Source organism: Sciurus vulgaris, assembly GCF_902686455.1.
Source record: "Sciurus vulgaris genome assembly, chromosome: 8".
Lineage (NCBI taxonomy): Eukaryota > Metazoa > Chordata > Mammalia > Rodentia > Sciuridae > Sciurus > Sciurus vulgaris.
This window is the reverse complement of record NC_136468.1, coordinates 65,853,661-65,876,775: the sequence shown is the minus strand read 5'-3', so window position 1 is coordinate 65,876,775 and position 23,115 is coordinate 65,853,661. Positions and strand designations below refer to the sequence as shown.

At 37.5% G+C, this 23,115-nt stretch overlaps 1 protein-coding gene across 3 annotated transcripts in view; it reads left to right on the top strand.

Moving 5' to 3' along the window:
• The window catches only part of RELN (reelin), a 472,616-nt gene extending 450,365 nt beyond the window's left edge, over positions 1-22,251 (top strand). Inside the window, exons 57-66 of one of the 3 annotated variants that reach the window (XM_079149957.1) lie at positions 298-473; positions 3,924-3,997; positions 4,740-4,901; positions 5,636-5,793; positions 8,074-8,293; positions 10,399-10,596; positions 11,322-11,420; positions 12,032-12,115; positions 15,795-15,930; positions 21,131-22,251. In XM_079149957.1, the coding sequence (XP_079006083.1) occupies positions 298-473; positions 3,924-3,997; positions 4,740-4,901; positions 5,636-5,793; positions 8,074-8,293; positions 10,399-10,596; positions 11,322-11,420; positions 12,032-12,115; positions 15,795-15,924 (1,301 nt within the window). In that variant the 3' untranslated portion in view covers positions 15,925-15,930; positions 21,131-22,251. The remainder of the gene's footprint in view (positions 1-297; positions 474-3,923; positions 3,998-4,739; positions 4,902-5,635; positions 5,794-8,073; positions 8,294-10,398; positions 10,597-11,321; positions 11,421-12,031; positions 12,116-15,794; positions 15,931-21,130) is intronic. The other 2 variants (XM_079149958.1, XM_079149959.1) reach the window with 2 other exon arrangements.
• Positions 22,252-23,115: the final 864 nt, after the last annotated feature.

Below are 23,115 nucleotides of genomic sequence, written 5' to 3'. Positions count from 1 at the left end.
GTCACAGAGATACATATTGCAATGGCTTAAACAGTGTACAAAGGAGAACTTTATAATGAAGCAAATTACCCAGAAAATCAATTAGGTTTTAAAAATGGGGTAGTCATTATATTAGTATTCAGTATTTTTTTCTAAATTTGAGTTCTCACCTTGGATTTATATATATTAAAGCAGTTAAATAAAATAAAAATAAGTCCTTAGGAGTAAGCAAAATGTTAGAACATAAATGTAGTTCAACAATAAGCCAATCAGTTCACAAAAATAACATGCCATATTGCTTCCAATTTACCTTAACAGAAGGCACTTCCCATGAAGAAAACTGGAGTTTTTACCCTAATGCAGTAAGGACAGCAGGATTCTGTGGCAATCCATCCTTCCACCTCTACTGGCCAAATAAAAAGAAGGACAAGACTCACAATGCTCTCTCCTCCCGGGAACTCATTATACAACCAGGATACATGATGCAGTTTAAAGTAAGGGAAAGTGGCTCTTCATAACAGAATGGAGTGTTGTATTGGGGGCTTGGGGGAGAATTTTTATTTGGACAGCTGTAAAGAAATGATTGATTTCATTCATTAAAAAAGACTGTATCTTGTGAATGAAGGAGGCAATCCTTCACAAAGGCCTTTGTTCAAGTATGATGACTTGAGCATAGAGAGAATCTCTGAACATGTCAGGACATCACAAGAAGTATAACTATGATGTATCTCACAGATGTAGGCTTGATTTCATTTTCCCAGATCTTATAAATAAAAAGCTCCAAGAGGTGCAGAGGTTCTAACTCTCTGCAACTCTCTTATGCTGCCCAGTTCTCTCCTTTCCTGGTCTTTCCCTTACTCGATGCCTGTCATCTGTCTCAGGTCATTTGCTTCTTGGTCCATCCTTTTTCAGTATATCCTTCCATTTTCCCTTGTCTCTGACTTCACAAACCTGTACATTACCCCAGCTGGAGTTTCCCAAACCCTCAGAGAACTAGAGGGAAATTTTGAATCTAAAACTGCATATTTTATTTGCATAGAGAAATAGAAGGGAAGGCAGAACAGGTGATTAATAGAGAGAAAGACAGAGTAATAGCAATTAATGTCTCTCTAATGCAAAACACACTTTTAAAAATGGCACTACAGAAATGCAGTTTATAACTAGATAATTTTAAAAGACAACAGTTATTCTAATACCCTTATTTAAAAAGATGTACTGCAGTGGTGATTAATACTAAGAATCTTTATCAGCAGAAATAAAAATGTATTTGCTTTTTGCTTTGGCTGTGTTGAACTCTCCTTCAGAGACTGGAAGGAGAGGCAAGCTTCCCAAATGCCACTGCTCCCTCAGGACTATTAACTTTAATGGCATGAAGGTTGTCCAAGGCATATCCAGTGTTACACCACCCCTACTTCCAGGATGTTCCTTGAGACTGAAAGTTTGTCCTCAGCCAGTCCCACACTGTGACATTTCAAAAGCATCACATTTGATTGAGTTGACTGGTACCTTCTCTTTTGGAGCTTCTGTCACCGTAGGACTGAAGGAGAGGGTAATTTTTGTCTCTAACCAAGTCAGTTTATTTAAAAGAAAAAAGAAAGAAAGTTTGTCCCCAGAAATAGGTAAATATCACTGTATCTTTCAAAACTGCATCCCTCAGTGGGCTGGGAATGTGGCTCAGTGGTGGTAGAGTGCATGCATGAAGCCCTGGTTCCATCCCCAGCACTACAAAAGAGAGAGAGAGAGAGAGAGAGAGAGACACAAAGAAAGAGAGAAATAAACCCTGTATTCTTCAAAGTCACCATAGGCTTTCTACACTGCACCCCATAGCTCTCCTCCATTCCTCATCTTTCCTTTCCTCTGAACCATTTGACACTGTTATCTATCCTAACCCTCTCCAAACTCTGGAAATCTCTTTCTCCTTGGTTTCACTGCTGGTTCTTTTATCTGTACATTTTGAGGGGAGGAGATTGAACCCAAGGGTGCTTAACAACTAAGTCACATCCCCAGCTCTTTTTTTATCCTTACCCTCTCCAAACTCTGGAAATCTCTATCTCCTTGACTTCACTTCTGGTTCTCTTATCTCTACATTTTGGGGCAGGGGGTGAGATTAAACCCAGGTGTGCATAACAACAAAGTCACATCCCCAGCCCTTTTTACATTTTATTTTGAGACGGTCTCCCTAAGTTACCTAGGGCCTTGTTAAGTAGCTGAGGCTGGTTTTGAACTTGTGATGCTCCTGCCTCAGTCTCCAGAGTAGAGTCACTGGGATTACAAGACTGTACCACCACACCCTGCTTTTTGATATCTATTTATGTCTCCTTTTTGCTTTTTTTTCCCTCAGCCCTTTAAATGTCAGCATTTCTCAATGCATCTCAGATTTCTTTTCTCTTCTATACTCATTGTCACCAATGGCAATTTTATCCAATCCTCTAGCTTCAAGTATCATAACCTGAAAAGCAGATCTCAAATCTGCATTATCTATGTTTGGCTGGGTCATTAACAATTAACTCAATATTTTTAATAGCATCTTCATGTTTCTGCTTTTTCTAATTGCACCTCAATTTAACATGTCTAACAGTGAACCTAATATCTCCCTTCCTCATACAACTCCACTTTCTGATTTTTTTATTCTGTTGATGGTACCACCTTTCACCTAGTGACTACCTTGAAATAATAGTCTTTGATTAGTCACTTTTCCCAGCTAACCGATTCCTGTACCCTTCTAATTCTAATTTCCAATGTTCTTAGCTTCCATCAAATCTTCTGTTTGCACTATTACCACTCCATTCTTGCCCTAAGTCAATTGTCCACTAAGTACTCTTCACCCCCAGCCTTTCTCCACTCCTACCTGACTTTGACATCACAGTGAGATTGACCTTTACAAAGCACAGCTGAGTTCATCAGTCCACTCCTCAGAAACCTTCAGTGACTCTCTGTTGCATACCAAATTAAGATCAAACACCTTACACTACAACTCATGTTCTTCCAAATTCAACTGATCTTTCGAACCTTGTCTCCCAATATTCCACATACTCTCCACTTAGGTCCAAATACACAATGCACTAAAATCTGGACTTCTGTATCTGCTAACACTCATTCTTCTACCTAAATATCTTTCTGCTGTCTCTCTCTCAGACTCTTCCCATTCCTCTAGGGGCAGCTCGCATGCACCCTAGTCAATGAATTATTTTCTAATCCATTTAATCAAATACAATTTCCCCTTCCTATGAAACACCACAGCATTTTGTTTATATCCTTTCCCGTTACCACCATTGGAATGTTTCTTACTCTCGCCTTGAATTCAGAGCTGTTTTCCTCAGGAGTGTACAGCCTGGTATTTTAGTACTTATCTTCCCTAATATCAGCACTGAAATAGGATTTAATGATTAAATAGATGATTAGGACTTAAATTTGAATCATCAAATTTTATAGCATTTATGCATTATTAATGATTCAACCATTTGATTTCATATACTCTGGGAAGCTTTTATTCACATACAAAGGTAAAAAATCCTAAGAATGAATACTAAGTAATTAAAAATGTCTACTTTAAATCCAAATAAAAATTTAACAGTAGCATCAACAAAATTAGAATAACAGTGAAATGTTTTAAAGCAGTAATACTTTCAATTTCTTTCCATAAATTCTAGTATGACTTTCTTTTTAACCAAATTGATATAAGATGTTACACTAATCAAGTTAGTAGAAATAGTTCCTTATAAAATCTTAAGTTCCCATGTACGTGGAAAATTGCAAATCTTTAATAGAACTCAGAAAAAAGTGAACTCTGTGTCCTGGCAGTTGCTCTATAAAACCTTCTCTGAACACTTCTTGATTGCCTCATCAGAATTGTGATGGAGAGAGATGGGATTTCTAATTAATGGACTTTCTAATTAGATATCATTTAGTCTTGCCTTTATATAGACTGTTTGTGTTTGCTTTAGATTGTAGTGGGTTGTGAAGCAACTTCCTGTGGTGACCTTCATTCTGTGATGCTGGAATACACTAAGGATGCAAGGTTAGTCAAAATAATGTTAAATATTTTCCAAATTTAGACACACAATTTAAATGCTTATCTACTTATAAGGCAGCTACTTACAGTGAAGGAATCTTGTGTATTGAAAAGAATACTTCGTGTGTATTTTCATACAGATTTCCTTTGTATAAAATTTATACATCTTCAAATTTTCCCTTCAAACCAAGAAACTTTATATTTTAAAATTAGCAGAACACTACATCTGTCCTCAGAGTAGAACTGCTTTATTCATGTTGGTCGTTTTTTTGTTTTTTTTTTGCGGTACTGGGGATCAAACTCAGGGCCTGTGCTTGGGAGGCAAGCACTCTACCAGCTGAGCTATCTCCCCAACCCCATGTTGGTCATTTTTAATCAGCCTTAAGAATAATTTTAATCAATGAATAATCTGCATATGCTTCAGCCAGAGTCACATCTCCTAAAGCATATTAGCCGTTTAGAAGACTGATATGGCACATTTTACATTGTGACTAGATCTCATTGTCATGCATGCTATTATTTTATTCTGTTGTTTGTGAATGTATCAGTGTGCTTTTGAAGAGTCAGAATATTTCTTATGAGAAATTATTTTCAGTTTTTCTTTTGGTGATATCTAATTACAAATATGTTTATGATACAGGAAATTCACATAAAATTATTTAACCCCACCCAAAGTATTGTCTTCACATTAGATTAGTCATATATTTCTCTTAAGACTTGTCTAATGCAACTCTTCTGGTTCCTGCAGGTCCGATTCCTGGCAGCTTGTTCAGACCCAGTGCCTTCCTTCCTCTTCAAACAGCATTGGCTGTTCCCCCTTCCAGTTCCACGAAGCCACCATCTACAATGCCGTCAACAGCTCCAGCTGGAAGAGAATCACCATCCAGCTGCCCGACCATGTCTCCTCCAGGTGGGTTGCATGTGAAGTTATGCTTAGTGGAACCATCTGGCGGTCTCTACAAAGTTCATGATAAAGAGAGGCCTGAGTTTTAGTTGCAGCCCTAGGACCCTCCCTGTTTTCTTGCCCTCTTCTTGCCAATCCATGCCCCTAAATAACAATTGCATGTCCCAAGAAAAAAAAAGATATTAGAGCTTGTTTGTAAATGATTCATAGATCTCAGATTTCCTTTTAACTATATACCATGCATGTGCCAAACTCACTCAGCCTCTAAATGCCAGACCCTAAACAAAGACTGGAACTGGCACCAGTTCTACCCTAATGTTCTGCTCTCGCAAGACTGTGCTTCTCATCCAGATAGGAATGTCCCCTGGGATGCATGACTGCCAGGTTGCACAGAACTGAGGACAAATACAATGCTGTGCAATCTCTCTAAAGCAGCATGCATTTTACTCAAAGATTTGGAAAGGATGCACCTCCATAGGAAAAAATGGACACCAAAGTATTATGGAATAGAACAGAAAATTCACATAAAAATTTCAGGATGATAAAAGCTTCCAAGAAGGCATTTTGGGATATACTCCCTGAGTCTGAGGGATACGAGTTTGCTCGCCTTTATCTTTGGGGGACTTCAAAAGTTTGGGAAGCCCTTTTCTCAGGTCGTCTTTCCCAGAGACAGAGGCTGGGCACAGCCAGGGGAAATATCAGCCTAATGACTCTCTTTTGTTCTCTCTGGATCTCTTCAGTGCAACACAGTTCCGCTGGATTCAGAAGGGTGAGGAAACCGAGAAGCAAAGCTGGGCCATTGACCACGTGTACATTGGAGAGGCTTGCCCCAAACTCTGCAGTGGACACGGATACTGTACCACTGGCGCCATCTGCATCTGTGATGAGAGTTTCCAAGGTATGAACCCAGAGGTCTCCTCGTCTTAACACGTGTACAGGAGCCCATCAGGAAATGGATAGGAACTCCAAGCTGAGGGGGTCTCCTTGAACACAGAATTATTTATCTTTGGAATTAATTTTTCAAGAAGTTTTATGTTCTCTTCCTGAAAGTATTTTTTAAATTCAGACTGAAATCCACTCAAGATATTCTTTAAGTCTATTTTTATAAGTGAATATGAATCCAGATAAATCCACTCAAGATATTCTGTAGTACCTTACATTTCCTATCTTTCATATAACTTCCTGCCCCACCCATACCCCTGAAACCTAATTCCACTTCTAAGCCTCTCTCTTTCCTGGCCTAGCTGCCCAACCCTAAATACTTTGTCAATAACGGTTCTCCAGTATGCACTAGACTATACCCATTCCTCCTCAGCTTCTTCCAACAGCAGCTGCTACTGTCCTCCCAAGAGGTAGCTGATAACTAAAGATGCTGTGTTTCCCAAGTCACTTTGTCATTCAAAACAACCTTCAAGACTCAAAGACATACATACATTTCCACTGCTTCCATTTCTAGAGGCCAAGTATGTATCTGGAACAGAGTGTCTACTCAGTCCCTCATTTCACGGAGGAAAATCTTCGTCAGCCTACTAGGAAGCTGTAACCCTGCTTTCCTTAGATCCAGTATTTCTGATAGATCCAGTATTTCTAACAGGTTTCAGCTTCTGTCATTACAAAGTTCACTTTACATAATTACAATTATATCCTAATAGCCTAAATACTTGCAATATAGCAAGTTAATTCTCTGAATTAATCCATACACTGTCACACTTTCTTGTTTTTTTTAATATTTTTAGTTGTAGATGGACATAATATCTTTTATTTTATTTTTATGTGGTGCTGAGAATCAAACCCAGTGCCTCACATGTGCTAGGCAAGCACTCTACCACTGAGTCACAACCCCAGCCCCATGCTTTATTGTTGACATAATATATACCAATTCATTTTTCAGAGTCCTTTATTATTGTGACATCACCATAAGTTTCCTATCATTAAGATAATTATTCCCACTCAATAGGTAAAGAAACTGAGTATTAGGGAGGTTCATTGACTGGTCAGACATCACACAGATAGTAACAGTTGGAAAGAAGACAGTATTGGGGTGGTATTTTCCAGTCAACTTTGCTAAGTTCTCATATCTGATCCAAAGAGGATCAGAATTATACAACTATCCCTAGGCATACAAGGTTAGAATTCATATATTTAAATTCTGGAGTAGTATCTATTTTGATTTCTTAGTTGATGCTATTTCCTTGCCTCCAGATGAAATGGATATGATTAATGTAGACTGCTGCACATCTCTGATGTTAGAAATTACTTAACCATCTCCTTTCTCTCCTGTTATCATTGCTGCTGAGACCAGCTGGGTCCATCTGTGCATTAGCTAAAGAATTTTAACTTTAGGCAAACTAATGAATCAAATGTCTCACAAGAAGTCCCAGATGTCTGGAATTTGCCCTCCCCATAATCCAACAGTACTATGGCCTTTTGATTTTGAACTTTGGTGGACATTTAGAAAAGATGTACTGTTCAAATCAAGGGGAAATATAAACCCATACACATTGCTAACATAGGGCCTTATTTAAATGAAAGTATTTCTGCTCAGTGTTCTGTGAGAGATACTTTCAGTTTATTCATTATTTGTTTATTTATCCCAGAATTATTATTGAATATCTTAAAAGGGCTAAGTATTGCACTAGGTACAGTGAATTAAGATACAGACTCTGCACTAAGGATTCAAGTGTAGAACTGGAAGGAAATCAAGAATATGCCTTATTTCTACAGAATCATGCTGCGAAAAAAGAAATTAGGTTGGCCTCTCATGCCAGGGTCAGAGCTCCCTACTGAGACCCATCATTTGTAAACAGGCAAGGCCTGGCCAGCTGCTGTGGTTTTTAAATAACAGATTTATACAAGCATTAACTATGTTGGCACCTACATATTTTAATGAACATTGTCTCAAAAATAATGAATTTTTTTCAACAAAAAAGATTTATTTCTAGGAGTCTATATCTACTTGGTATTTTGTCATTTTTTTTTTTTTTAACAGTAGTGCTGTGGATTGAACCCAGGGTGTTGCACATGCCAGGCAAATGCTCTACCACTGAGTCACAGCTCCAGGTCCTTGCCATTTTTTCAGTAACAACAATGGCTCAAACCTAAAACTGAATACTTAGTCTCTGATGAGTCTGCTTGTTCCAGCCAATTCTGATTTCTGTGACTATTCCTTTACCTGTAGGTGATGATTGCTCTGTTTTCAGTCATGATCTTCCTAGTTACATTAAAGATAATTTTGAATCAGCAAGAGTCACTGAGGCAAACTGGGAGACCATTCAAGGAGGCGTGATAGGAAGCGGCTGTGGGCAACTGGCACCCTATGCCCATGGAGACTCGCTGTATTTTAATGGCTGTCAGATAAGGCAAGCTGCTACCAAACCTCTGGATCTCACTCGAGCAAGGTAACCAAGCCCCTATGTTGTAGTCCAAACACTGTCTGTTAGCTTTGATCATGAACTTCACGGAACAGATATCACTAAGTAGTGGAAACCTAAATACTATCTGAATTTGGTACAAGGGAGCATTGTAAGTTTTAACAACTCAGAATAATTTTTGTCTAAATTTATTGTACAATTGCCATATATTTCTTCACACACACTGGCTGAGTGGTGGTAACATTGACACATACTGGGAGAAATAGACACATACTGGGAGAAACAGCCAAACATAAAAAATTGGCTTGGGATAATCCTTATAGATAACTTAATGTTGACCACAGGCAAGTATGTAAAATATGTATGTGAATAAATACGTATATGGATATTTTTAGGACTGCAAACTTATATGTATGTTTAGCTTAAATTCAGTAAATAGTAATGGTGGATAGATGAATAAGATTATTAATACTTCACATGCTCTACAGGAATTAGAGATTAATGTAGAATTGAGCAGACATAAATCCTACAAATGGACTAGGAAAGTAACAAAGAAAAGGAGACCCCAGGAGGTTGAATTTCTTTCTCCACCTGCCCTTCCCAGCCCTTCTGCCTTAGCCAGAGCAAACACAGTTTTTCATCTGTGTAATTCAAGTAAAGATTCCAAGACTTTGGAAATGTTACAGAGTACTGGACTGGAGTATTCATTGAATGCTGACAAGTTTTCAGGAGCTATGAGAATATTTTAGATTTAAACATTTGGCTAATGAGGTAGATGTTCATTTTGTAAAATATCAGTAATATATTTTCAGGGCCAGAAAAGCAGGTTTGGTAGTCCTTAACATGATGAACAATGAAAACAAAATGGATCCCTGACTGATAACTATGGAGATTTTTTTTTTCCCAGTGCTGGGGATTGAACCCAGGGCCTTGTGCTTCACTCTACCAACTGAGCTATCTCCCCAGCCCTAACTATGGGGATTCTAAAAGTTGTTTCTACCCATTCCCACTTTTTCCTACCACAATGATCTAGTTAGTCTAGAGACAACCTAATGTCTTCCTTGACCCTTTTTATAGCTGCACCTAAGTACTTGGTTAACAATTACACACCATGTTGTACAAGTAACTTGATTTTAAATTAATTTATGCAAATGTAAGTTTTAAGAAGTTTCTTTATTTGACCACATACTCTAAATAGGGCCATTCTGTAAACCACTAGGAATCTTCTGAGGATACATTTCCTCCATTTAAAAGCTGTGACTTCTAAGTGCAAGAATGCCTGTGAAAAGCAAACAGATGAGTGGGACAGAGAGCAGATGTCTGCGTGTTCTTAGTTTTTCCTCGTCTCTGACATCCAGATAACCTTCTCTAAAATAGACATGATGATTTGTCTTTGTCCAGATGCTCTTCTGCTCAGAGCTATTTGTAAAAAAGCCCATAGCATAAATATTGTGAGTTTATTCCTTGCCCTCTCTGTGTCCTCAGCTGCCCATTTGGTCTATGTTACAATTTGGAGAATAGAAGGTGTTTCAGGTGAAATACTCTAAAAAGATTTCCAGCATCATAAAAAGAAGATCCATCTTTTTTTTAATGTGTTCTATTCAGTTATATTTGTCAGATTGCATTTTGATTCATTGTACACAAATGGAGCACAACTTACATTTCTCTGGTTGTACACAATGTGGAGTCACACCATTTGTGCAGTCATACATGTACCTAGGGTAATGATGCCTGTCTCATTCCACAATCTTTCTAAACCCCCACTCCCTCTCCTCCCCTCATTCCCCTCTGCACAATCCAAAGTTCAAAGATCCATCTTTGAAAGTTAAATTTTTTTTGTAGAAAAACAGTCTTCTGAGTTATTTCACACATCTAATGTAAAAGATAATATAAATAAATTGTGTTACTAATATGATTTATTCAAATCTATTTTTACTTGAGAGTTGGCTCTTGGCATCATGGAATATTTGTTCCAGGATTACCCACAGATAATTTCAGACAGAAATTGGAGCCAAATCCACAGATACAGAGAACTGACTTTGTGAATTTAAGAGTAACAAAGATTAAGAAAGTATCTCTCCTTTGCTATATCATGACTTTTGTTTTAATATGATTTCCTCTGTACTTTTCAGCAAAATTATGTTTGTTCTGCAAATTGGGAGCACATCCCAGACAGACAGCTGCAACAGTGACCTGAGTGGCCCCCATGCTGTGGACAAGGCAGTGCTACTGCAGTACAGCGTCAACAATGGCATCACCTGGCATGTCATCGCTCAGCACCAGCCGAAGGACTTCACACAAGCTCAGAGGGTGTCTTACAACGTCCCTCTGTAAGCAGCCTGCTTAGAAATGCACGTCTCTCTCCTGATCCCTGAGAATCAGAGTGTGAGGGGGAAGTTGGGGGAAGTTACTGGACCAATGCCATAAAACTAGGCAGGACAGAATCAAGACTAAAGCAGATCTCCAAAGGTTGTGTTACTATTTTCAGTTAGGATAAGAGACAAGAAAGAAGGGTCAGAGGGGCACTTTTTGCATATTTCCCTTTCTTTAAACAGTATTTCTCGGCCTTTAGGAAACAGCATTTTTATTTTCCACTCAATATACTATTTTGAAAATCTACTGAACTCAGACAGTCATGTCAGTTTTGCTTAGCATTGTTCACCCAGCTTCCAGCACAGTGCGTATCACAGAAAGTGTTTCATGCTTGTTGATTGAATGCATTCTATTCCTGGAGCAAGGGAAAGGAGGGAGAGAGAGAGAGAAGCACACCTCCTTGAGTGGTCAATAAAATGCTGCTTAGAAGAGTACAAAGACCAGGTTGGGGATATAGCTCACTTGGTAGAGTTGCTTGCCTTGCATGCACAAGACCCTGGGTTCAATCCCCAGCACCACCACCACCCCCCCCCCCAAAAAAAAAGAGTACTAGGACCTAAGCAAATTCCATGCCCAAAGTTGTGTTGATTTACCTTATTACAGTATCGGAAGTCTGCAAGTCACACACCAGAAAGTTCTGTTAGCAGGTTTTAACCTCCTTGTCCTTCTGTCTGTCACCCAGGGAGGCACGGATGAAAGGAGTCTTACTGCGCTGGTGGCAACCACGCCATAATGGAACAGGTCATGATCAGTGGGCTTTGGACCATGTGGAGGTCGTCCTGTGAGTATCTGATACATGGCATCCTGTGTCCATTTCAGAAAGGTTTGAAATTCCTTTGATCTGGCATGCTCCCTTGATTCAGTAAGAACTGTTCCTGATGAGAAGGTCCCACAGGACCACTTTGGCTTACACTCTACAGCAATTGCAAGTTATAGCTCAAGTCAACAGTGACTATAAATCAATGTATCTTAGAAAAAAATTCAGTAAGTAAAACATTTATTTAAGGATTGACATCATTGGTTAAATTGGATAAAACAAGTCTCCAGGTAAATGGGAAACAATGTCTTATGCCAGATCTGGGTTGCCTTATAAAATAGAATGATAAAAGATAAGGACCTGTACTGGTCCATATACAGAACGTCAGTGGCTATTGTGCCCAGTTACAGCCTCCTGTCTTAGCCACAGATGCCAAGGCATTCTCCATTTTATGGTGTTTGCATCTAGAATACCCAATCTGTGATTTCAGATTCCCCCCAACCAGTACCAGCACCAAACGGGCTAAGGGTATCCCCGCTGGTTTCTCTTATGGAATAGGGATGTCACCACTTTCCCCTGGCCGCGCTGACTGTTCCCTCGCAGAGAGATGACTTGCTTTTTCTCTAACAATCTAGTTCCTGTAGAACTGGAATGCTTATGTCTCGACGGGTTCGAACTGATGGCACCAAGTGGTTGGCAAGGAGAGGCGAATCTTCTCGGTAGATAGGTTCAAATGTTCATTCTGTTTACCAAATCCAAAGTGAAATCAGTCTTGTGGCTGATTTCAGTCATTCTGAAAGCAAATTTAAATGATTGGTTGGTAGGAAAACTACCAGATTTGTTTTCTTTCGATCATAGCCATGAGCTGAACTCTTCAGTCTTGAGCTAGCCCTGTCCTAGTTTTCACTGAGGCACCTGCTTGCATGGCATCCATATCAACCCCAACTCCAAGAGCAACCCGGTCCCTACACAAGCCCCCACTGTGCGCTCTGCTGCTTTTGGACAACTTGCTGGGCTCTGCCTCCACAAGACAAAGTTGATGTTTAAAGGAACAGTCCAAACTCTTTTGAATCTGAACATGAGGCTGATGTTTTACTTAGCTCTTGATTTCCACTGACTACATTATTCCAGGAGAGTAGAATAACTTGGGCTTAACATGAATATATGTATGGTGAGCCCCTAGAGAGATGTCCTCTTAGATCAAAATTCAACCCTAAAGTCATTTTACCCTGACTTCTTTCCTTTCACAGCAGTGATTCTCAGTCTGACTGAGTATCAGAATCATTTGGGAAGTTTCTGAAAGCATCAAGGAATGTCTTAATGTCCAGGCCCATCCCCATGGATGGTTTAAATTGATCTACAGTGGGAACCTAGCATCAATCAGTTTTAAAAACACCTCAGGTGGTTCTAATAAATTGATTCAGACTCAAATTAGAGTCAATAATCACTCTTATCTCTCAGATTTCTTGCCAAGACAGTTTGCATTAATGGGGCTTCCTGTGCCTGACAAAGCATTACCAACTCCTATGGAAACTTCAAAACTTGTCAGTCCTCAATAGAAAGCAAGATGCTAATTCTACCCCTGATAGACATAAAAATCCTCAGCATATCATACATTTGAGTAGATATTTCTTCTCCCAGCCAGACAAGCTATTAGAGTTACCTATTTTGGATTTCAGAGGCATATCATCACCTCTCTTGGACTAAAATTGAAGAGCAGGTGGGGTCAGAAGTGCAGAGAGACTTTCCTGTCATGAAGTAACATAACCTCTTCACCTCCTAGAACCAGAGCTCTGTTCTCTGCTCCCTGTTGACCTGCTGCCTCAGAGGCTCTCAGAACCCCAGTAGGAAGCCTCACCACACAGCCCCAAGAGAACCTTCCAGAATACCTGGTGTTGCTATTAATTTGTATAAGCAACTACCAGCATCACAGTGCTATTACAAAAATGAAATTCAGAAACTCTTATAGAGTTTCTGGTGTTATTCTGAGGCTGCAATATGTATTGTATGACTTCATTTTATTACTTTGAAGAATTGATCACGTGCCTGCACCTGCCATTATCTTAATCTCTCAGGGCCCTAACATGTTCCAAATGAGAAAAGGGCATCACCACACATGCTTGCTATTACATGGTTGTTTTATTCCAAGTCTTCTTTCAGTGAGTCACCTAGCAATTATAACTTCACAGATATTACCAAACACTTTTGTATACATACATTATACCTAAAATTTTAAAAACAAATGCTGCCTCTCCAATGACATTTCAAACGTTTGTTAAAATTATAGAAGTAACCTTTTTTCTTCTTTTCTCCACAAAACTGAGTTCAAAACTGAATTGTTTTTAAAAATATAATCTTAAAGTTTATTTTCAGACCTGTTTTTGATGTTTTGCTCTGCTCTTAGGATTTGACATTTCTGTGCTACTATAGTCACAAAAACTTTTAAAGGCTTTCATTAATATGCACTTGGTAGCTGTTCAGCATGATGCATTTATTCAATGAACATGAAATCGATAGTTTCAGAGGAGATCAGGAAAATAACAAATAATAATGTTCCAGAGTATCTTTCAATCAGATGAGGCACAAAGAAGTTAGCCAAGGCTTCGGTCATGATTCACGAATATGCTAATTATAACTTTCCTACAAAATATGCATATTTTAAAGTAGAAAAGTAGAATACTCCCATAAAGTCATATTAATTGAGAATATTATAACTCAGTTACACTTCTATAGCAGAACATTTAGTTATATGAACTAGTAATGTTTACTCCTCAGATACAGAGGTTGGGGAGAAACCTGAGGCACACATCTTCAGAGACACAAGCCATACCTAACTGAATGCTGCAAACAAGGCTACTAATATGTTTTTGCAACTAATGATTGGGGGCATACATTTCAATTATGAATTTTCAAGAATGTATTTTCTAAGTGAAGATTGGCCTTACTCTAGCTTAATTATCATAGTTTTGCTCGCTTTTGTGCATGTGCACCAAGGACACATGCTAAAAACCCCTAGAAAGAGAAACTGTGGTCACGCATGGTATCTTACCTTGAGTTTAATGTCCATACTGCCCATATTAATCAAAAGGACATACAAGTTTGATGAGAACAAATTCAGTACTTTTGAAACTATTTCAAGATTTTGGAGTACACCCTAAATGAACAAGATACATGACTATTTTTAATTCAGCAGTTTAATTCTAAAAACCTACGTGTGGAAAGATTTGAGTTCCATAAATATGGATACACAAAACGACCAGCCCTGTACCATAAAGATAAAAACCTCCCTTTCAGCATTTAACGAAGTCCCTTATGCTTGTTTGAGAGTGTAATCTTCCCACTCTCATGATGTTTTCAAATAAAACCTACATATGAAAAGTGCTTCTTGATGATTAGCCCCTGCTAATCTGCATGTAGCAGATAAACTGAATTGACAGATGATTTTTTCCAGCCTCACTAGCTTACAAAAAGTCCTCATTCCCTAAAGTCGAAATGATGTAGCATAACATGATCATTGACAATCCAGTGTCAGAAACCTAATTTCTCTGAATTCATTTGCTAGTGTAGAACACTTGTTTTTCAGTAAATGTTTGTTAATACATTTGGGCAGATCCCTCACAAGATCCATGCTGGTGGGGGTTCTTCTTAGGATAGAAGAGAATTCCTTGTCTTAACCTTTTTTGTTGGGCATTCATCCTTCTCTCCTAAGAATCTCCCTCACCCAACTATGCATTTCATTCACACATCACATTTCCTGTGTACATGTCTAAGTCACACCCTGTCATGTGTATAATGAAGTGGGCCGATTTTTGCATGTGTACCTTGAAAGCGAATCACTCAGTAAAAAATTAGCATTTGTGAAAATGATTTAATAAAATGAATTATTACCGCATTTACTGAGAATTGAAAGCCAACATGTTGCTAACTGTGGCCTTAAACACATTTATCAGATTTTAATATGAGTTTCATCGTGACCATCCCCTCATGCTATTCATCATCAAGATACTGTCACGTTTTTTGGCACAAATGATTTATGGAGATGAGCATATTACATTTGTTGCAAAGCATATTTATCCTTTATTAAATTTGATTGTGTTATCTGATATAGAGTACTTCTGCATTTTTAAAGTCCATTCCTTAATATATTCAGGAATTAGTACTTCCTAAAATATCAATAATTGAAAATCATATAAAATTAATAGTGGTTATTAAACTAATAATTTAATATTTATACTTTATATGCAACATTTATGCCAAATGTAGTACTATGGCTACATGTACCTTGACATATGGTTATGAGCAAATATTGCATGTTGCATTACATTAAAAAGTTAAGTATATGTATATATTGGGTATAGGAGAATAAGAAATAACTTGTTTAATTTTTATTTTCAAAAGAGATGAAAAATCCTATATTGCGTCTAAACCTGGTCAGACTTTTATGACTAATCACAGTGCTGCATGCATTGAAAGCCATTTTTTAACTTGTGTTATATTTCATTATTTGCTGTCATTGGTTTTCCACTAGAGTAAGGTAAGTCCTCCTCACTAAATCTGGGGAACTGTTTACTCTTAGTTTCATCAATGTTTCCAAAGTTAACTGAGAAGTTTTGTAGAAGATCTTTGCAACTGAAAATAAAATCTATGAAAACAGTTATAAATGATATTGGGATACACTGGAACATTTGAAATCTGTATCTGTGCAAACTCAAGAGAAAGACACATTGAGAGAAGTCTCTAACATATACAACATCGGGCACAACAACAGAGGCCAGGGTGCTCATTAGCATTCCCTCATTAGTCAGCAGATCTGTCTTAGGTTCTCCTCTGTGCCTGGCACTGTATTAAATTCCCTTGTAATGTTCACAGTTTGTAAGTTTGTTATGAGGAAAAGTGACAAAAAGTGTATGCAGAAGATCTAGGAGTCCTGATTAAATTTAATGTCTTTCAAAAGACCTGTTAGGCTAAAGACACGTGAAGTTGCCTTGACTTGTCAAGTCTATTCTAAGTTAATAAATAGGTTAGCAAAGGGGAGTAGATTTATTCTAGATCATAATACTTCATGAATTCTAGATCCTGTCCTCAGGTAAGACTGGCCATCTTTAATTATATACTTACACTTGTCCACTAGTTAACATACTTTAAAACTCAAGAAAGAAAGTAAAATGGTTATCATTCATTGAACATCTATATATGAGGCTGGAAATTTTCATTTAATCCTTACAACTCCCAGAGGTACACATTATCAGATATTATTCTCATCTCCATTTAGCTGAGAAGGGAAATAGGAAGTCGTTAGTATGTCTGGGGCATTTGTGCCTATGCTTAGTTATATGTAGCCTTCCCCAAAATGTGTTACCTTGAAGGTCAAACGAATTTGCTGTCTACCAGGGAGTATCAGGAATTAGTTTGAATGACAGCTTCCATCTTACACTCACCAATAGTCCTCTGAAAGATATGTCTAATAGTCCACTGGATTCTTATTTCTGCATTCATCTGAATCATCATTCATTGAACCATGTTTTGATAAAAAGTGAATTAATTACAGATCAGAAAACAAATGCCTAAATTTCTAGAGCTCAAATTCTTCCATTTCTCTACCTATCCCATTTCCTTTAGAATTTATTTAAAAAATCAGTTGAGGCTGGGGTTGTAGCTCGGTGGCACTTGCCTAACACGCACAAGGCCCAGTACCTCACATGCATAAAAAAGAAAATAATCAGTTGAATTGTTTCCATAATAATAAATGAACTAAGATTGTGGCTCCAGAGTAGAGTATGGTTCAAAAGAACAGAGAGTCACTAGTTCACCCATATTTCCCATTCAGAATCAGAGACACATTTTATAATTCCATATACCATCTAAGCCCCTAAACTCCCTGAATCAGCATTTCCAGGAAGCCTTGATGTTTGTTTTCCCTTCTTTCAATGACTTACTCATAATGGGAGAATTTTTAAATGATCCTAGTTCCATCCATCACCAAAGCAAATCGACATGTCAAGTGGCATAATGTGCTTTTGTCATGAGTACTACTGGCTTTCATTGAACTTATGGTAAAAATTACTTTCCCCTGTAATTGAAATAAAGAAAAAAAATCTTTAAAAAATCCATTGAACCTGTTATTGTTGATGAAGTTATCTATAGCTATACATCTACATGTATCAAAACAAAATAGACTCACAAATAAAATTCACACACAAACACAAATGAGTAAATATGAGATCTTTAACCTTATTAAAAAGTTCCCTAATATTCAGTCTTGCAAGTTAGAAATTTTAGAAGATACAATAACTGCTTAATAACCATGCCAGTTTATTAAATGGTCCTAGAGACAGACAGCATTTTGCTATAGCTCCTCATGGTGCTTTATTTTAAAAGGCTTATGAACTGGAAAAAAATTCACCTGATTATGTTCCAACTTAACTGGCTCAAGAGAGATTTATGTTTCACATTACCAAGTAACCAGTCAGTTTAAAGTATGTTTTAAAAATCATTTTTATATGACCATTAAAACACGAGGCCTCTAAAGCAAGCACATTATTGTATGCACTTCAACAATCTCAGAAATCCAAAGATATAATCCTCATACCTAAACTTATCCAAAATTAAAGATGTTCAGTGAATCAAAGTATCTCCTGAATTTGTTATAAACTTCCACCCTGGGCTGATTTGCAGGGTTTTAAAGATCTACAACTTGCTAATATTTATCTTCTGATACATAAATATGGAAAATTTAAATCAGTTCCATAACAAGCAAATAATTCTACAGCGAAGTTGCTTTAAAGCCATTAAATATATACACCAACTTTTGTTTAAATTAAATGTTCCTTTGTTTCCATATATTGAGGTAACTTTCATGTCAATAATTAAATATCTTAAGTGTTCTACCTTTATCATTTTTAATGTAAAATATTTAATTTTCTTTGAGTACTTTATATCTTTAAATATGTTTTCAACAAAATAATTTCATTGCTTTAACTTTGCAATTATTCCTTATAGTTAAAGAGTAATGATTTACAACAGGAATCCAATCAGTAAGTCACCAAAAGTTCAATAAACATGCCTTGACCACCCAAGGGTCAGGCAGGAGGCTCAGTGCTGTGGTGTGGGGGTGGGGGGATCTGGGGGACAGGCAGAAGTTTAGACATGGGAACCAAGATATGAACATAAACTCCATTCAAAGTAGGAAATGAGCACTATGAGTGTTCAAAGTAGAAAAAATAATCACTTCTGGAGGGGAGGGGTGAGCAATAAAGAAATGTGATACTTGAACAAGCAGAAATTGAAGATGTGAGCCTATAATTCCAGTAGCTTGGGAGACTGAGGCAGGAGGATTGCAAGTTTAAAGCCAACCTCAGCAACATAGCAAGGCCCTAAGTAACTTAGTGAGACCCTGTCTGAAAATAAAAAATAAATAAATAAGGGCTGGGGATGTGCCCCAGGGAAGGAAGGAAGGAAGGAAGGAAGGAAGGAAGGAAGGAAGGAAGGAAGGAAGGAAGGAAGGAAGGAAGGAAGGAAGGAAGGAAGGAAGGAAGGAAGGAAGGAAGGAAGGAAGGAAGGAAGGAAGGGGAAGGAAGGAAGGAAGGAGGAAGGAAGGAAGGAAGGAAGGAAGGAAGGAAGGAAGGAAGGAAGGAATCAGAATAGGGTTAAACATGAAGGGAACATGAAACATGTGGTTAAAGTGGCTTATATATCACTCCATCCACAAGAGAATTATAAATGGTTTTTGAGCAAGCTGAAACCAGCATTGAGGGGAAAGTTTACCTGAAATTGGTGTGTAAAATCCTTTGTGTAGGAAAATAGACACGGAATCATGTTATTCAATTGTCTTTTTATAGCACTTCATGGTTTCTTTGTCAATGGAGTTTTGTTCACACAGGGAGAGAACTGAGATAGTTTAGGGGAGCACTGTAAGAGCTTGGGGAAAGGAATACAAGGTGACCTAGGGTGCTGGCAGGAATATAGCAAAAGCCAGTCCCAAGATTTTGTGAAGGAAGAAGTAACAGGATAATTTCTCCTGATGTGGATGAATTCAGTGCATCAGCTCCTTGTTCTTTTTTGGGAACTCAGCTGTACACAGGCAGCAATTTTTACTTGTAGTGGCAAATAAATAATGGACACATTTGTTGCATCTTCCAACAAGACACTGAAACTGATCCACTCAGGTGACATATGGAATATTATGGGTGGTAAGGCTACCTGAAGACAAAATCGAAGGTTTTTTTTTTTTTTTTTACCTTTTTCTTTAAAATGTCTGCAGAGTATATTCTTTATTTCCATTTTATTGTTTCTAGCATTTTTATAATAAATCCAGGGTGGAACGTTATTAGCACTTTATATTATAAAATGTATCAATTTCATGTCTGTCTTTTAATCAGGGTTTTGGCACAGATGTTATTGTTTTTAATTTTACATGAAATTGATTTTATGTGTTTTCCTTTGAGACATTTTGTTAGAAATTTTCAAATGATCAAATTTAACTATAAAATTGTCTTATTTTAAACTTTCCTATTTTTTACGAGTGCTAGTATTATATCCCTAAGTATGATGCTGAGTAAAAAAGACTAGGTAAAATAGCATCATTTTATACCATACTAGTATATTAATGATTGACATTCCAGAAGATTACACTTCTAAGTGCAAAATTATCCTTTTCCTTTGCTTCCCCTAACTCAAATTCAGGTAATGTCGATCTTTATGGTGAGATCACCTCATATGACATTAGCCCACTCTGCATGTGTTTTAAGTCTCCTTGTATTAAGGAGGAAAGGCTTTAGGACCATGTAGTCAAGAGACTCAGTGAATGTGGAAAATATTGATAGGCTCACACTCATAAACCACATATTGATGCCACATATAAATGTGTTGTCATTCAGGTCAGTGTGTGAGAGTATGATTCTTTTCAGTGATGTTGTAGATCATGATCCTTTTAAAAATGTATTTGCCACGCCAAAACCCTAGCAGCATCACTACAGTATTGTGCAATTTCATGCAGGCTTCTGATATCCATTTTCAGTATTTTTACAAGCTTCATAGGTAGTACATATGTATCAATGTGTGTATGTACATATGCAGGGAGAATATGTAAACATATGTACAATTAATTATACATTCAATTTCATCTCCTTTGTAATTTATGACCTCTTCTTAGCATAGTATCTCTTTCATAAAGTCATATTTATAGAATACCAGCACAGTTGCTTACTGTTTGAGGAAGGCAGTGGACTGCAACATTCTAACAGAAACTTACTTCCTCATTTTGCACCAGGGGACTGCATAAACTAGGAAGGTCAAGCCAATTCAGCCAACAAGTTTGCTTTTCTTTGTTTTGCTTTTTAAGCTTTAAGTGAAAATCTTACTGGAGTGACCAAACTATTTTTCCTGCTTTGTTAAAGATATATGTAAATAAGGTAATGGGCACAGCATGTACTTCCTTCGAAGTTCATTAAGTAGATGTTTTCAGGAAGAGCTCAAGAATAAAATTAAAAATCTGAAGGTCTGCATTTGCTATAAATCAAGAAAAGAAAAGGGATTTCTTTAGGGCCAAAGGCAGTGGCTGTGGGTATCAGTCTTTAGTAGCTCTGTCCCTGGGTGGTAATGTCAGCGTGACCTATGAATCCTGAAAGCTTTCAAATATCAGGTAATTTAGGACAGAATAGATTGACATTCAGTGATGGAACTTACATGCTCTTCCTCCTTTCCCTCCCTGCCTGTATCCATTTTCGTTTCAACAGCACTCGCAAACAAAATTACATGATGAATTTTTCACGGCAACATGGGCTCAGGCACTTCTACAACAGAAGACGAAGGTCACTTAGGCGACACCCATGAAGAATCAAATAGTTTATTTTTCCTTCCAACATGTGACGTGTTGCTTTCCATTCCTTTAAACCTCTCACCACATCTGATATCAGGAAATACCTGTGAAGGACTTGGTGGTTAACAGAAAGCCCTTCTCACGACCGAGTGTATACCACTTTCCCACACTGTGAACTAATGACAAGTGACTTATTTGCTCATAAGTAAATGTCTCCATGTTGATGTGTCCGTGAAAATTGTGATCTGTTGTAATATCAGTTACAGTGGCAGTATTGAAAATAAGAAATAGTTTAACAGAAAAAAAAAATTTAAGCACAAAATTTAAGAGATTTTTATGTTTAAAATGGCATTTAGCACAGTATTTAACATTCTTGGTCACAAAGCTATTTAAGTGGACTGTATTTCAGCTTTGTATCATGTTTTATATGATTAAATTATCGTTTGTCCTTTATGTATTCTCTTCTACAGTATAACACATTGAAACTGTATTTACGTGTTACGTTGCAATATTTTGCTGCTGAATTTTGATCTACTTATATTCTGCAAAAAGTTAATTGAAATACCTATTCAAGATAATAGTTGTAAAGATATTGTACTCCTTTAATATACTCCTTAAAACGTATGTTGATTTAGCATTGTTTTGTGGATGAGAAAAATGCTTGACCTTGAAATATTTTCTACTTAAAAATTGTGTATGAAGACCCTATCTTCCACAAAGGAATTCCCATTTCCTTGTCTACAGATTTCTTTTTAAAAAGTGTTCTGTGGCTGATTTACTAACAGTAACTGCCATTTTGTGTTCTGTGGTAACAAAGTGATTTGTAAAAAAGGTGGATGTTTTTCATTGTGTTCTCTTCGTGGGTTGTTTTTCCTGCGGGTCATATTCACACCTTCTTTGGATGAAGTGGAACCAACACCAGCAACATTATAATGGCCCCTGTATCCCCGACCTCTCTATTAGCATAACTGAAGGCTGTACTCCAGGGTGAGCCACGCTAAAAGCCCATGCTTAAATAAAAATTATGTCCAAAAGCCATTTGAAGTTCATTTGTCTTCATTCAGTTTTAATTACATTTCACGTAGAATTTGTAAGCCTGGTCAGGTTTGGTGCAGAAGTCAAGTATACATACGGTGTTTTTGTTTCATCATGGGTCATAGCAATTACACTTTTAATTTAACCATTTTTTTTCTCTTATTCAGCTTTTTCTACTAATCATTGTGTAATTACACTAAGAAAAGCCAATAAAGAATTCTGAAAATGACTTAGATCCCAAGGATTTTCTTAGTGGTTAACACAATGCCTGTCTTACAAGAAGCACTCATGCATTCATTCAACAAATATTTATTGGGTGCTCATGATGTGCTGGTTCTATGCTAAATGTCCAAAATAAAAACAGTGATTTAAACATTTTCCTTGGTGTAGAGTTCTCTATACCAAGAATACAAATAACCCAATCAACAAATGGGCTAAGGATATGAACAGACACTTCACAGAAGAAGATCTACAAGCAATCAAGAAACATGAAAAAATGTTCACCAGCTTTAGTAATAAGAGAAATGCAAATCAAAACTACCCTAAGATTCCATCTCACCCCAATTAGAATGGCGATTATCAAGAATACTAGCAACAATAGGTGTTGGCAAGGATGTGGGGAAAAAGGCACACTCATACATTGCTGTTGGGGTTGCAAATTAGTGCAGCCACTCTGGAAAGCAGTGTGGAGATTCCTTAGAAAACTTGGAATGGAACCACCATTTGACCCAGCTATTCCACTCCTCGCCCTATACCCAAAGGACTTAAAATCTGCATACTACAGAGATACAGCCACATCAATGTTCATAGCTGCTCAATTCACAATAGCCAGATTGTGGAACCAACCCAGATGCCCTTCAATTGATG